The sequence below is a fragment of the Melanerpes formicivorus genome, unplaced genomic scaffold (assembly GCF_026170545.1).
Source record: "Melanerpes formicivorus ecotype bairdi unplaced genomic scaffold, bMelFor1.0.p_v2 SCAF_1, whole genome shotgun sequence".
NCBI classification, from domain to species: Eukaryota; Metazoa; Chordata; class Aves; order Piciformes; family Picidae; genus Melanerpes; species Melanerpes formicivorus.
Window position 1 is genome coordinate 43013766 of NW_027142353.1, and position 16307 is coordinate 43030072.

Sequence of the window (16307 nt, forward strand, 5' to 3'; positions counted from 1 at the left end):
TCCTATCACTACAAGCCCTTGTTGAAAGTCCCTTCATGGCTTTCTTGTAGCCCACTTCATGTACTGGGAGGCTGCTATAAGGTATCCCCAGAGTCTTCTCTTCTCCAGACCCCATCTCTCTCAGCCTGTCCCCATTGGGGCCCCGTTGGGGCCGGGCACTTCTGTGCGGAGCAGTGGCAGTGGTGCGGGGCTCAGTCCGGAACATGTGTGCCCAGGTGGAGGACTGGCGCTCGGCCAAGGCCATCTATGACTTTCACAACCTAGACATCGAGGGCAACGACATTCCCCTGGAGAAGTACCGAGGCAATGTCTGCATCATCACCAACATGGCTTCCAGATGAGGGAAGACCCCAGTAAACTACACTCAGCTTGTTGATCTGCACGCCTGATACACTGAGAGGGGTTTATGCATCCTGGGCTTTCCCTGCAACCAGTTTGGAAAGCAGGAGCCCGGGGACAACACTCAGATTAAGGCTTTTGGTGCAAACTACGGTGTGAAGTTCGACATGTTCAGCAAGATCGATGTCAATGGGGACAGCGCCCACCCCCTCTGGAAGTGAATGAAGGAGCAGCCCAAGGGCAGAGGCACCCTGGGCAATGCAATAAAATGGAACTTCACTAAGTTCCTCATTAACCGGGAGGGCCAAGTGGTGAAGAGGTACAGTCCCATGGAGGATCCCTATGTGATTGAGAAGGACCTGCCTGCCTACCTGTAGTCCTGCTGCCCTCATGCCTGTGCTGTGCCCTCGGCCCAGCAGCTCTCCTGCTGCCCCTGGAGCCTCCTCAGCCAGCCCCCATGACGGTCTGCCTTCAAGCCAGCCTGCTGGTGACTTTTTTTTTTTTTTTACCTGGGGGTGCTGATCGACAGCTGCCTGAATATGAGCCAGCAGTGTGCCCAGGTGGCCAAGAAGGCCAATGGCATCCTGGCCTGCATTAGGAATAGTGTGGCCAGCAAGAGCAGGGAAGTCATTGTGCCCCTGTACTCTGCTTTGGTTAGGCCGCACCTTGAGTACTGTGTCCAGTTCTGGGCCCCTCAGTTTAAGAAGGACATCGAAACACTTGAGCGTGTCCAGAGAAGGGCAACAAGGCTGGGGAGAGGCCTTGAACACAATCCCTATGAGGAGAGGCTGAAGGAGCTGGGATTGTTTAGCCTGGAGAAGAGGAGGCTCAGGGGTGACCTCATTGCTCTCTATAACTACCTGAAAGGTGGTTGTAGCCGGGAGGGGGTTGGTCTCTTCTCCCAGGCAACCAGCACCAGAACAAGGGGACACAGTCTCAAGCTGTGCCAGGGGAGGTTTAGACTCGAGGTGAGGAGGAAGTTCTTCACCAAGTGAGTTATTCATCATTGGAACGGGCTGCCCAGGGAGGTGGTTGAGTCACCATCCCTGGAGGTGTTCAAGAGGGGATTGGACGTGGCACTTGGTGCCATGGTCTAGTCATGGGGTCTGTGTTGATAGGTTGGACTCGATGATCCTTGAGGTCCTTTCCAACCTAAGCTATACTGTGATACTGTGATACCGTGATAAGGGAGGTCCTCCAGGCCTCTGACCATCTTCATAGCCCTCCTCTAGACCCACTCCAGCAGGTCAGTGTCACACTTAATGCTGGGGGCCCCAAAACTGGACACAGTACTTGAAGTGGGGTCTTAGGAGAGCATAGTAGAGGGAGAGAATCACTTCCCTTGTCCTGCTGGCTGGCTCACGTTCAGTTTTTCGTCAGCTGACACCCCCAAGTCCTTCTCAAGACTGCTCTTGAGCCACTCCTCATCAACTCCACATCAACACTTTATGCATGTATCTTCTGAACTAAGGTAGCTGTGACTGGAACTAAGATCTGCTTTGTCTGCCTTGATAGTAAGTAGAAAAAAGTCTCCCCGCTTCTCTTGAGTCTGGGGCAGACGATCTGGATATCATTTTCTTGAATAGCTGGTATTTCATGCCTTTTGCCACACTTCAATGAAAGTAGGAATGATGAACTATCAGAAATATGCTAAGCAGTTGTTTTAGCTGTCCATTTATCTTACAAGCCTCTGCTGCTGAGATCCCACTACTCTCTATTCATGCTGTGAAACCAGTTTCTATCATGAATATATTGAGTTACCCTGCTTCCAGTTGGCTGGGTAAGCAGCAGTAGCTCTGGCAAATGATATAGTACAGCAAGAGAGAATGATCTTATCATGAGGGCTAAAAATGAAACTTAATCTACCCAATGTGATATGTTGGGTTGGTGTGGTGGGGTTTTGGTAGCAAGAGAAGGGCTACAGGCATGGCTCTCTGAGAAGCTGATGGAAGCTCTCCCGGTTCCAAGTCAGACCGGCTTCTGGCCAAGGCCGAGCCAGTCGGCGATGGTGGTAGAATCTCTGTGATAAAGTATTGAAGATGAGAAGAAAAACTGCTGGAAAACCTGCATCTGAGAGAGGAGTGGGATGTGGAGTCTAAGGTCAGTGAAGAAGGAGTGTGGGGAAGTGCACAAGAGCAGAGATTCCCCCTGTGGTGAGATGGCAGGCTGTCTCTGCAGCCCATTGCGGTCAATGGTGGAGCAAATGGCTACAAGCAGCCTGTGGAGGATCCCACATCAGAAAGCAGTGTGCCTAAAGAAGATTGTGAGCCAGTGTGAAGCCTTCACTGGAACAGTCTATTTCTGAAGGAGTGCACCCTGCAGAATGGATCCACACTGCAGCAGTTTATGAAGAACTGCAGCCCCATAGGAAGGACTCACATTGGAGAAGTTCATGAAGGAGTGACTCCTGTGGGAGGGACCCCATTCTGGAGCAGGGGAAGAGTGTGAGGAGTCCCCTGCCTGAGGAGGAAGGAGCAACAGAGAGGCAATTTTGTGATGAACTAACCTCAACCCCCATTCTCTGTCCCTGTGTACTGCTAGCAGGGTGGACCCTGATAGGAATGCAGGGTGAGGTAAAGAAATCAGGAGTGAAGTTGAGCTTGAAAAGAAGGGAAGGATGGAGGGGAGGTGATTTTGAGATTTGACTTTATTTCTCATTACCCTACTCTGATTTGATTTGTGACACATTAAAGTGAATTTTTTCCCCCAAGTCAAGTCTGTTTTAATCCCATGACTGTAATTCTGTAATTGATGAATGACTCACCTCTGTCCTCACCTTTACCTGTGAGTCTTTCATTATATTTTTTCCCCATCCCTCTGTAGGGCAGGAGTGAGCAAGCAGCTGTGGTGCTTAGTTGCTGGTTGGGCCTAAACCATGATGAGTCGAGATCCCATAGTCTTTTAGGAAGTTGAAGAGAATGTTCAAGATCATTTGTGCTCATAATCATCTTCATACTGTTAACCTTTGTTAGGGAAAAAGATAAGTCTTATAAACCCATGGAAATTTGTAATACCAAGGTATTAAATCCTTTACCCGATCATATGGCTTTTATACTGGCCTTTGTGCTCCAAGGCTTTTCCCCACACATGAATCTTGTAAAGGCTTGTGAGTTGAAACTGTGCTCTCATATTAGGGCCAAACAGCCCCAGCACAAACCCAGACAGACACTGAGGTGTCTAGACATGGTCCCCCTCTACCCCCTTCTTCCTTCAGAAAGCCAGGGTAACACGGGAAGACAAACAAAGGGGACAGGACCATGCATGTCTAGTAAACAACCCTGTATCTATGGTAAGGGTATGTGTTCTGGCCACAGCCTGGCAGAACCCCTTCCCATTGGGTAACTATGTGTTGGTTTCATGCCCTATTGGTCCAATCAGTCTTGGGTAAGATTTATATACAGGCTGATTTCTAGTTGCCTGTGCCTTGCTTAGCCTTGCTTTTGCCTTGCCTTTGCCTTAAACCACTTGGACCTTGTCTGGCTTAAAACTGCTTCAAGTTGCATAGCCTTGAGTTGCCCAGTCCAGAGCCTGGGATAAAGCCACAAGAATACACACCACAAGCTACAAGAGGAGCCATGAGCTTAGGAGTCGAAGCCAAGCCTGCTTCCCCTTGCGACCAGGATTTTGCTGTGCTTCAGTTCACCCAGGACAAATCAAGCACCCGTCACGATAGTGTCATTAACAGCCCGCTGTCTGACCAGCCATCGATGACCTCATGGCATTCCTGCCGGCAGCCTGCCATGCCTGGTGCATGAGAGCACCCCAAAGCCTCTAATACACAGCAGCAGCACTCCCTTCCTGGGTACAACCAGCTGTGAGTAATTAATTAACTGCCTCTTTGGCATAATTGTTCTTGTTGAGTCTTCTCCCTCACTGTGGTTGAGAGCCATTTAGCTCCCAGGGTATTCTCTTTCTGTTATATTCCTCCCAGTTTGCATAAAATTGTGTAAATTGTTATAGTTACCCAAATAGTGTACATTCCCACTGTAAATATATTCTAACCGTTCATCAAACCTTTTGATATGTTTGGCATTTTTCATATTAATAAAGGTCATTAATATTTGTATGAATATTGCCATATAATTTATAATAAAGGAAATATATATCCTTTTTTTGACATGTGCCTCTGCTCATTTTTGTATTTCAGTGGAAAGAAGACTGGGAAAGAATATACTGTGGGGTGGCACTACAATAGCAATAGCTGTGACAAGAAAAAAGGACTAAGTACATTATATTAACTGTAGGAATATGTGCTCCGCTCCTGTGGATCCTTTCTATAATGACAATTTTTAGTTTTGTTCCTTTATGAGATGTGTGAGTAGTTGTCTGGATAAGTAGAGAAGAATCCAGTTGCCTGGATAAGTAGCGAAGTCTTCAGCCATGACTTGAAATATTCTTCTAGTCTGATGCAGGAAGCAGAAAACACTTCAAGTTAGATCAAAGACATGTTTATGACTGATAAGGGTTGGATTTGAGAAGGAAAAAGTGTTCTTACTATTGCTTTCTTTTTCCACAGGCAATAGTGATGACTTCAGCTTAGAAGATGCACTTGGTAATTATTACTCTCTTGCAAATTTTGGGAAGTAGATGGGAAAACAGTGTCTGGTCTTTTGCCTTGTATGCTTCCAAGTATCACAGCATGACCAAGCATGACACCTTCCCCACATACTCTTTGTTTATAACTCAGTGGAGGGATTCATCTATGGGTATGTTCACATAAAAGTGAAATTTGTCTTTGGGAAGACTCTTCTTAAGGGGAAGATTCTTAAGGGGGAAATATCTTGCTGTATAGATTGATCTCGTGCTTTTCATTGTATAAACATAGGTTTACATTTATCCTTCATGCATCTTCTAAACAGTGTGTAAAACAGTATTTAATCTTTCTTCTTTCTTTCTAACCATCTCTGACAGATACTTCACAGAAGCCAACACCATCACATTCTGGTGAGATCTGATTGGTTTGTAATGTCTTCTACTGTGAAGTTAAGTGTACCTGTACAGACTACTTTAAGAGCCTAAATTTTTCAAAGTAATGGCACACAGAGCTGTGGTGTTTCTATAAAAGATGGCAATTCCCTAGCTGCAAAGGAATTTCTGCATTTGGAGTCTTCTGCTAGTGCTCCCACAAAGTTACTTTGTGATCTCAAAAAGCTTAAGGACTCTGTGAGAATCCCTTTTGCTGGCTTTCAGTCTGAATGTTCTAAGCTTGCCCACTTTGAGCTTGCCCTTGGATTGTTCCATGATCACCAAAGTCAGCATGTAGTTTGGCAGATAATACCTGGTAGCTCTTTGGTCCTTTTTCTGTAGGTCACTGTCGAATAATCATGCCATTATATTCTTGGTGAAAACATTGTGAGGTATATTTTGTATAAAAATAGTCTAAGATTACTTCATTTTTTCATTGCATTCTAAATTTCCCTTCTTTCTTTGTAGATGATTTAGACTTGCATGATGCCGTACAACCTCGTAAGTATTGTGTTTTTCTGGGTACTGCTCAATGGTACTTCATTCAATATCTATCCATCCATTATTACCTCAATGTAGTCAGAGTAATGAGCTGATTAAGGTAACAGACTGCAGATAAAAATCATTACAGTCTAGTTATGTTTATTTACATTCAGTTTGAAGGGTCTGGATCACAAAAACTGTGTTTATTTCTTATCCAAGTCTTTCTTGTTTCATTGCTGTGTCTTCACTAGATGGCACTAATTCCATGAACTATTACTTATGGAAGTATCTGAAGTAATCTCCTCCTTTCGAGGAAGTAATTTTAGTAGCACAAGAAAACATTAATCTGTTTGAAATAATGTGAGGAAAGGTTCTCTTTCTAACGCACTTCAGCTCTGCAGTGTGGGCAGCAGTAGAAAGTGCAGTGTTTTCACTCAGCCAGTTAGGCAGATAGTGCACAGTTGCTTTTTGAGTACCATCCCTAGACCTGTTGCAGGGTAGGCAGCTTCCCTGACACAGGGCATACAGCTGTAGGACAGTAGCACTGTTTGCCGCTCTGTTTGGCTTAGGCCTTTGAAATTTCATCTGTCATAAAAGCTGTTTCTAGCTCCTGACATTTTTGAAAACAGAGCTGGCTAACTGAGAAACAGTTGACTGAATGAATCAGATGGGCTTGAGCACCTTTTCTGTGAAGATGGGCTGAAAGCATTTGGGCTGTTCAGCCTGGAGAAGAGAAGGCTCTGGAGAGGCCATATAGCTGCATTTCAGTATCTGAAGGGGACCTACAGGAAAACTGGGAAAGGCTTGTAGCAGTACGATGACGGGCAGTAATTTTAAACTAGAGCAGGGTAGACACAGGTTGGACATAAGGAAGAAATTCTTTACAGTGAGAGTGGTGAAATACTAAAGGAGGTTTCCCAGGGATTTGTTGAAGCCTTGTCCCTGGAGACATTCGAGATCAGACTTGATGTGACCCTGAGCAACCTTATCTCATTGGAGGTGTCTGGGTTGACTACAAGGGGGTCAGACAAGATGACCTTTGAGGATCCCTTCCAACCCAATGCAGTTGGTGAATCTCTAACTAAAGAGAGAGGATCCTGGCAGGCACCTCCAGTGCCTTCCTCTTTACTTTGAATATGTAGAGGGAAGACTGTGCAACATCAGGGAGAAGTGGCACACAGAAGAAATGAGCTGCTAGATTGGTTCAGCTGTTGGTGAAAACACAGTTTTAGAAAACAGCTATTGGTGTGTTAACTTGATGTTGGCAAGAAAGGCTGTGACCAAACAGTACAGAAAAAAAATTTACTAAGTTCTCTTATTCTCCTATTTTGTGGCAAGTTAAACTGTCATTGTGAGAGCCATGTTTCTAGTTCTGTTGTATCTTGTCTTCTTTTTTTTTTCCTTTTTGTTTTTTTTCCCTTTTTTGTAAAGTGAGGTACTACCCTTTCTTACTGGTTAAAATCTGATGATTTTAAAAGAGGAAACTGACAAGTAATCTGTACCTGGAAGTAAAACTTTGAAAGCTCTTCTGTACATGTTCAGTAAGCAAGGGTCTGACGTGCAGGCTAATGTAGCAGAGACACTGTCAATTGCATTAGAGTACAGCGATTAACTTGAAGTAACCAAATAAATACAGCATTAGCTAATGAAAATGCCATGAGAAAGATCTGATACTATTTTTTTTTAGCTCAGATAGTCTTTTAGAGGTCCACTATAAGTTCTGCTTTTGGTTTCTTCACACTAGTAACTTTGCATGTTTTATTCTAACTCTATTTGCCTACAGATGACCCCAAGCCAAGTCCTCTGCCTTCAAATCCAAGAGATACTGGTAAGACTGACCTAACAGGAATTCCTGAACAGTAGAAAAAGATTTGTTAATCTTTCCTAATGCCTTTCAAAGTTACTGTATTGTAATTCACTTTTGAGATCTTAACCTTTTTTCCCCCATATGTCTCTTGTGTGTGTAAATAACCCCAAGCAAGGTCAGTCTTTACATCCTGAAAACTGTGGTAAAGCTTTTAGCGCAAACTCCTGAATCACGACATGATTTTACTGTTTCAGTTAAACATCTAGTGAGTTCTGCTTGTTACTCATTGCTATGTATGTCAGATGTTGTACTGGAAAAACGCTGAAGATTGAGGAAAAACTATTGTGCAAATAAGCTCTGAAGCAGTCTTGAAATTCCATAACAAACCTGTTGAGTCACTTTTTAATTAAAAGTGGGACCTTGTGAGGAGGAAGGATGGGACAGTGTGTGCCCTTGAGGCAGTGCTGCTCTTCTCTGCCAATGTGGAGCAGCTGTGTATTGGATTGAGTCCTTTAATCTTTAGAAACCAAAGGCCTGCTCATTTTGCTAAAAGGTAAATAGGAACTATCTGTGATCTGTGTTCTTAAAGCATGTAAATTAAAGGTAGAGCTCGAAGTTAAAGGGATAATTTTTTAGTTTTTCTCTAAGGGTCCACTTAAGAAATACAGTTTTTCTGTGTTTGAAAGGTAGGCTTAAAAGGTAGGCTTGAAAGGTAGGCTTCTCTGCCTGTTGTGTTTTAAAGGTCTTCTCTGTCTTTGCCTATCTCAGAACAAACCAGAATCGAATAGATGCAAATGTGATGATGCTATTATCCATGATTATGGTGCCAAAAAGTCCTTACCTGGAATGCAAGCTCTGGTTCTTGTTTCTTATCCTGATTGATTTGCAGCAGATCTTTGAATTTAGGTCTTGTATGTTTCAGTACAGTGCTTTTGTCACCCAACAAAAGCATGCTCTGATAGAATGCTTCTAGTTTTGCTGCTTGAAATAGATTTGCTTTCCGTAAACTAAAGATTCATTTGGCAGCAGAGGAAAGGACAAGAACTGAGGCCCCATGAAGTAGTGTCCAGTGAAAACAGAGAGGGACCGGTTTAATGTCCTGCAGTAAATCAAAGGAGGGAATTACATTTTTGTCTTCCCATTTTCATGGTAATAGTTCCATGGCATGTTGAACTGTGGCACATTGAACTCTTTTTGTCCTCTAGCTACTATGTTGTACAGGTTCAAAAGCTTGATTGTGACTTAGAAATCCACCTCTGAAGAGACATTCAAAGCTGCAGCTTTGAAAATAAATGGTCCTTTCCTGTCCCTGGCCTTTCTCTGCTTTGATAGGACAGTGATATGTGGGCCGTTCCAGTTAAATAGCTTACAGAGCTTCTTAGTTGTTTAGCCTATGACTTGTGTTGTGGTGCCTGCTCTTGGACACTGACTTCCCTCAGTTGTTCAGGAAATTCAGAGGCAGAAGTGATGCCATCAAACTCTGTAGTGCCAAGCTGAAGGGACTTGAGATTAGGAGAGCTTTGAAACATGAACATGTTGCGACTACAGTGCTGAGCTTAAAACCACCACAAACCAGCTAGACAACCTAGAGAAAACTTCCTTGTTCTTCTAGGCCTGGAAGTATCTTTTCAGTGGAAAGCATCTAACATAATACTATTTTTACTTTTTATAGGTGTCTTTGATGATTCAGATTTAGTCAATGGCAATTTACCAAAAGGAGGTGGCGATAGTAGTGGCAATAGTGGCAGCAATGGTAAGACTGTAGCTTATGCTTCCTATTGATCTTGCAGGTACCTAAGCTTTTGATGAAATCTTGCACACAAGACATGGTCTAATTCATACTACCTTTGTTTCTGCTATCTGAAACTGAAAAACATACCTTCCAGTTCAAAAGCAACATGTTCTGCCTGATAAAAAAAAAATAAATCCAGATAACTAAGAGGTAAAATCTTCAATGATTTGTTTCAGGTGGGTTTAAAACTGAGATGTGAATGTGGTACTTATTACAAAATTAGCCATAAATGTAGTTCTTAAAGCCTTTCAGATGTTATTTTCAGATCTTCTGTGACATAACTCTCAGTTTCTTTTAGTTCATGTGGCTAGGAAGCTCAGGTGCGTACAAGAAGAGGATCTGCCTTGTTTTCTTAAAAATTCATCTGTTCCACAGGATGAATTGATCCTTAAATTTCAAAGTGATGTATGGTATATCTACTTTGAGTAGTATAAAGCCGTTAAGTGTCTTACCAAACTCTCTGAGTAATCTGCCCTGTCTAATTGTTACGACACAGCTTAGTACAGAGATGGTCACTGGGACCAAGCTGAAGTAGTGGTCATCATTAGAATGAGGTTAGTCATCCCTCTGAGTGTTACTGCAACTTCGCAATTTCAGTATCAGTGTTAGCTTACGTATCTTGATATGGTGTTGAGACATGCCTCTGATTACTGAGTTCTTTAGGGAGTTGTCTGAGGCAAAGATTGCTGTTGATACTTTTTTTGGGGAAGCTTTCACCTTCCAAGATTCCTTTGAAGCAGTAACTTGAAAATTGGCAGGGGCAAGAAGCACTTCTTGAGACTTCCGTGGTGGTAGTGCCTGCACAGGTTTCTGCATCAGTTGTACAATTTACAGATGTAATAGATGGGTTGCATTTTTGCAAGATTGTTTGACAAAAAGGCATCCAATAGTGATATGACTGTTCTTTAGACATGTAAAATCTAAACCTTCTGTTCATTTCTGCAGAACGAAAGAGCCCAGGTCCAGAAAATGGTGAAGCATCTGCGGGTAAATGCATAAATTTATGTGTATGATGGTGTCTGCATGTGTGAGGTTTGTTTTCTGGGATTTTCTGTATTGCTAATATTCTGCTGGAATGGTCACTGCCAGTAATGAGTTTCAATATAAAAACTTTTGTGGAATCTAGAATGTTAGGTTCTTCTTTCATAATTCTTTTAAATCACAAATGATTTGGAACTGTTCCAAGTCTCAGAGCTGCTGGTGCAGTGATTTCTTGCATACACATAGATTTGGCTGTGAAGGGGTAGCTTTTTTAATTAACTTAATTTACATATGCATGCATAAGTGGCTTAACAATGGGCATTGCTAAGAAATCAATGGTTGCAATATTAGAAGATGCACTTTTCATTATTCACAAAGGAGTTGATTATGACAGCTTCACGTAATAATTTCAGTTTACTGCTTTTTGGAAGTGTTCATAAGGATTTACTCAAACCTTTTTCTTTTTTTTTCCCTCCAGATTCTCAGGGGGCAATAGCTGGAATTGCAAGTGCTGTAATTGCTACTGTAATTGGAGCAGTATCAAGTTTCATTGCTTACCAGAAGAAGAAACTCTGTTTCAAACAAAGCGGTAAGACTTCTGAATTAGTTTTCTTTCCTACTTGTCTAAAGAGATGCATTTTTGTATTTATATGGGGGCTAGACATTGATCTTATGCATAAGGTAGTTTTAATAGCACAATGAATTTGTGTTCATGGACAGTAACCTCTCTTACTAATCATCTAAGAGAGTGTCTGAAGAATACCTCGCCCAAAATTTAGACTTCTAGAAGCAGAGAGACTTCAGGCTTTGCGTTCTGAAAATAAAAGCACTTCCTGCTAAAGAGTAAGGAGTCGTTGACGAGAACAGAGACAGGGACAACAGCACTCAATATGAGTGATAGAAATCATCCAACTTTATTGTTCCACACTTCATTATTTATAGTCTTATCTTATGCATAGTTAATCCTATTCTAATTTAACACGTACTATTGGTTTATTTCTAAAAGGTTACATCATTATTTCACTACTCTGTGTTTTTTTTTCTACTTAGTCTAATTGCTCTTTTTTTCCCAGATCCTGCCTCCTCCTTATCTTGTTTGTCTCTTCTCAGGGGCAGCTTGACCTTAGCATACCAGGCAATCAGTGCTTTTCCACAACTCCTATTCCATTGCTATATTTTCAACAGAAAGTCCTTCAAGGCCTGAATTGCACAGGTGTTCCTGGGACCCATGCCCTTTTTCCCTAAGCCAATCCTCAACAAGTCGTCACTGAAAGAAAACATGTCTTTAAGAAAAATTGTGTGGAGGTTGGAGATTAGAGAGTATTTTAATGCTGAAAAATACTGTCTTTTCTAATTTTGTAAATTTTGCCTTTGTATCTTTACAAAATGCTTGCCTACATACTAGTTTTCTGACAACTACTCAGATGTTCATCCCTGAATGATTCTTTCTTCTGGAGTCATCTGTTCCTTTCTATCTGTTTCTTTTCCACCCAAATAAGATACAACTTATATGAGAGATCTTTGGGAGTACTGTAAGTGATAAGTGAGGCAGAAGCTGCTTGGTGAAGGGAGATCAAGCAGCCATCCAGCAAGACACTGAGAGTTTTGTAATTTGGGAATTTTGGAAGCTGAGTAACATTCATACTAAAATCAGCATGCAGACAACACAAGGAAAAGTGATCTACTGTTAGTAGCCCACTTTATTTAGTGCTGTTTCTTCTCTCAAACTATCTCTAATAATCAACAACTTTGAAGGTAATAGAATTTGGATGCTAAATGTCTGTTTGCTTCCCAGCAGATGAAGAGAATGTGAATATGGAAAGCCATCGGGGAGCACAATCTGAGCCACCTGGTAAGAAAATAATCTATATGGAATATCAGTTTATTGGTGGGGAAGCTATTAAATGCACTTTATCGAAAGGGAAGGACTGCTTTATTTTATTTTTAAAAAAATGTTTGTAACAAGAATGACAACTAACTTGGAACTGAGCCAGGCTTTCAGTTCTGATTATCTGGCTACTTTTCACTAGCCTTTTTTACTTTGAACATACTGATTTATTACCTTGAGGAGTCCTTGAATTACAGGATCTTAGAGAAAGTAAAGAATCAAATTTGCTTTGCAAAAGTATTATTAAAGCCAATTGCAAAAAACATAAGCTCGCTGCTTTATGTGTGATACATAACTGCAGTTAGCTGTCAGGTGTTTTATTAGTGTATGTTGTATGCGTTTGGAATCTGATAACCTTCTTGATTGTAACAGATACAGCACTCAGCAAGAATGTGTATTAAAAAATATTAATAGTATTTGGGCAGAGATGCAACCACACTGGGAGGAAGGAGGACTGAATTTGCTGGCCTGTTGTAAATAAAACACTCTCTTGTATGAAAGAATCGTCAAATAATAAATCTTTCTACAATGGTGACAGCTACGGAAGGATCTCTTTTACAGCAGTAAACCACCTAACAACCTCACCCTTCTGTGAATGGTTGTACAGGGTTGACAGAACAGGTGATTAACTCCAGGAAAGCCGTAGACAGATCTGGAGGAAAGAATGTAGGTGAAAACTTGGGTTTCCAGCCTTTTTAACTGGTCAACAAGGGAATAAGTATGCTAAAGTTTATTAAGTATCTTTGAAACACTGACTATTAAAATCTCAAAGCAGTATATATTTGTGATACATTCTTCTGTGGGCTTAATCTAAACCCCACAGAGATATTTTTTTTACTTAAAAATTACTATCTTGTCCCTCAGGTATGCCATCAGTTTGCTAAAAACTTGCATCTGGCTCACAATCTTCTTTAAAAATGTTTTTCTTTACACTGTTAAATATTTAAAACTCTCAAGGAGAAAATATTTTCTTGTGACTGGCTGTTGAAGTCAGAACTTGAGATAAATAGCCAGATACCCTCAATATAGCTGTGCATTAGTACAGCAAACATTATTGTTCAAAGAGTTCTACCAAATGCAGTTAATGTATGAGTTGGAGCTAGACCATGCTAAAATTTTGGCCAAGATTCACCAGAACTCATACAAGAAATGTGTCAGATAATGCATGCTTTATTTTAACCAATAAAGTCGAACTTGGGATGTTATCATAAATGATTACTCCTGCCCACATAGTGATGTCATGTTACATTACAAATTTAATACCTCTATTGTATTTTGCAAGCAAGCTTGAGGAGGTTTTGAGCCAATAAACTAGGCAACCATGGTCATCATGGTGCTACTTCTGATCTAAGCTCTGAGTGTCAGCAGGTGTTAGCTTTTGGGGATAGAGTGTTGACATACCTGTATGGCTTCTAGTTAGAAGCAGGCTTGCATTAGGACAGGTCAGATGGCATAGAAGAACAGGTTTGTATTTTTATGTTGTCTTAGCTTTTGACTTCCTGAAATTGTAGATAACTTAAGCTAGCACTTTCTTTCAGTAACCCAGTTTTTCTGTCAGTTGTGCAGACTGTACTCCATTTTGGTTTTGCATCTGCAAAACTTCAAGTCTGAAATTACATATTGGGCTATGCTGCAAGTGCAGATGCTACATGGATCTAATAGGATGTGGTTATATCTTGGATGTAATATCCCTTGGTATGCTGGGTGCTGGCTTCACAAAATCAAGCCTCTGCTTACCTGAACTTATCTTTATATTTTCAAATGCTCACTGAAAAGTGTGTTGGCACATATGCTGCTGCACAGTAATGCATAACTTACAATGTGTGCTAGCTTAGTGAACTAATCTTGAGTTGCTGTTCCTTTTTTAGTTCAGCGCACACTTCTGGAGAACTAAATTAAAGAAAACATGATGAAGAATACAACACTGAAACTGGAGAGAGAGCCTGCGTTCCTCCTGGGGGGGAGGGGGAGGGGAAGGGAAACAAGAAGAAAATAAAAGAGGAAACACAAAAAAACCCATACTCTAAACAGCAGTCTGAAGTTGCATGAGAAAACAGTTCTTGTTTGAAACACCTCTGGGCGCATGACTTAGAACTGAATATTTCTGTGTGGTTAGCCCTGTGAAGCATTGTTGCACACCAATATATGGCCTTAATGACAGGAGCGTAGAAGTATGTTGTGCCTTGACATTCTTGCCTTGACCCCTGTGACAAACAGGTGTGTCTCAAATGCATTCAGTATGTTTAACTTTTCCTTACCTCTCAAAAAACAATAAGCAATTAGTGTTTTGCTATACCATTACTTTCAGGCAGTGCAAACATTTATTTAATATCCTGTACGCAGTGAGTGTACCAGCCAAACAACTTGGTGTTTGTTGTGGGCACCTGAAAGCAAATGGCTCACTGTGCATGAATAATGGATCTGGGTGTGGGTGTTGCTAAAATAAACTCTGTAGCTGCTTGGGTCAGCCACTAGGGAAGAGGTGCTCGTTCTTGAGCATCCAGGAGACAAAAATTCAGCTTTGGGTTATTTTAATTTTTTTTTTTCATTGCTTCTGTCTGGTACAGATTCAAAACACTCAAAACTAGTGCACACAGACCCTCCATCCTTTCTGGCTCTTTCTGCTTAGCAAGTACGGAGCTGGTCACATGTGGAACAACCCGATTTTCAAATCGGAACTGTAATGGGATTTTGTGCATCTGGTGAGATTGATGTTTGGCAGCTGTCTAAACAGTTGTGGATGAAGTACTGGGGAGTGGGGATTAAGGCTTCCCTAATAAAAAATTTAACAGAAAATAACAGAACAGAAGGCTTATAACAGAAGGCTTATCATTTGCACTTAAAAGACAGAAACAGTGCCACAGTTCAAAAGTATACAGTAGCAAGACTGACCAGAACAACCTAGCCTCACTCCACAGGCATCCATACATGTGAAGAATACTTTCAGATTTGTGAAAGATTGTCACCAGGAAGAGGACCTAGGATTGCATCCTCAGCTGCAAGTGCTCGTGAGCTTTGCCATGGCTCTTGAAAGACACAGAGAGGGTTCAAGGATCTGTTGAAGCATGGAAAACTGCAGCTCATAACAGTTAAAGGACTAAGTCTGGAGTAGTAATTAGTTTTGTCTGGAAGGGTCTGACCAGTTCTCTTGGCTTTTATTCTAATCGTTTTCAACTGTAAGGCAATTTTACAATATGTGTCTTACTAATGTGCTTCAGCCATTTGCAAAGTTCTACAGAGAGATGACATTTTGTAGAACATCATAGAAGTCATTATGAATTTGGATATTAAACATGTAAATATATCTGTGCATTCAAATGTGAATGTATGCCAAGGATAATTCATTTAAGAATTTCTTGTACATGTTTCTTAGCTTGCAACAAAGCTTTACACAGATTTTAGTATTTTGTTATAGAATTCATTTGTAAACCTCTTTTTGCCCCACTTCTGCTTTTAGTATAAAAAGTGCTAAAACCTTTAAATGTGTTAGAGGGTGGAAAATTGATTTTTATATAAGCATGTGATCTATGTAAACATGAAGAAATGAAATGTACTGCTTACCTGAATGAATGAACAGGTATCTCGTATCAATACCAAGTGTCAAGAAAACAGAAGTAAGCCAGTGTTTGTTAGGCACAGGGGGAAGGGGGAGCTCAAACTAGCTTTTAGCTAACCAGACTCTTGAGTCCTTCTGCTTTTGCAAACCTAAAAATTACTTATTAAAACCTCCTATCAACATTGTGATTTTTCTAAAAATAAATTAAAAAACAAAACTAAATGAAAAAATGTTGATGCTTTTTTCTTTCTTAGTAGTTCCAGAAATACATAAAAACTTGGTGCTTTTCAAGGGAGTTTGTATTGCTTCATCAGCAATTCAGGACCATTTCTTACAGACTTTGAAATCATGTTGAAGGATGTTGGCCAGTAGCAATGAAGCTGTGAGCTGATTTCACTGGTTGCTTACCAGTGCAACATGCAGAGAAGACTGTGTGGAGGTCAGCGAGGCTTTTGAAGAACACCTAGATCTGGTAACAAAGAATCTACTGAAAATA

At 41.2% G+C, this 16307-nt stretch overlaps 1 protein-coding gene and 1 pseudogene across 1 annotated transcript in view; both read left to right on the forward strand.

Moving 5' to 3' along the window:
* CD99 (CD99 molecule (Xg blood group)) overlaps nt 1-16036 on the forward strand; it is a 41418-nt gene extending 25382 nt beyond the window's left edge. Inside the window, exons 2-10 of the mRNA XM_068141556.1 lie at nt 4856-4891; nt 5251-5283; nt 5773-5805; nt 7571-7615; nt 9267-9347; nt 10332-10373; nt 10846-10956; nt 12163-12219; nt 14124-16036. Coding sequence (XP_067997657.1) covers nt 4856-4891; nt 5251-5283; nt 5773-5805; nt 7571-7615; nt 9267-9347; nt 10332-10373; nt 10846-10956; nt 12163-12219; nt 14124-14149 — 464 coding nt within the window. The 3' untranslated portion in view covers nt 14150-16036. The remainder of the gene's footprint in view (nt 1-4855; nt 4892-5250; nt 5284-5772; nt 5806-7570; nt 7616-9266; nt 9348-10331; nt 10374-10845; nt 10957-12162; nt 12220-14123) is intronic.
* On the forward strand, nt 142-858 carry LOC137442599 (phospholipid hydroperoxide glutathione peroxidase-like; annotated as a pseudogene).
* Nucleotides 16037-16307: the final 271 nt, after the last annotated feature.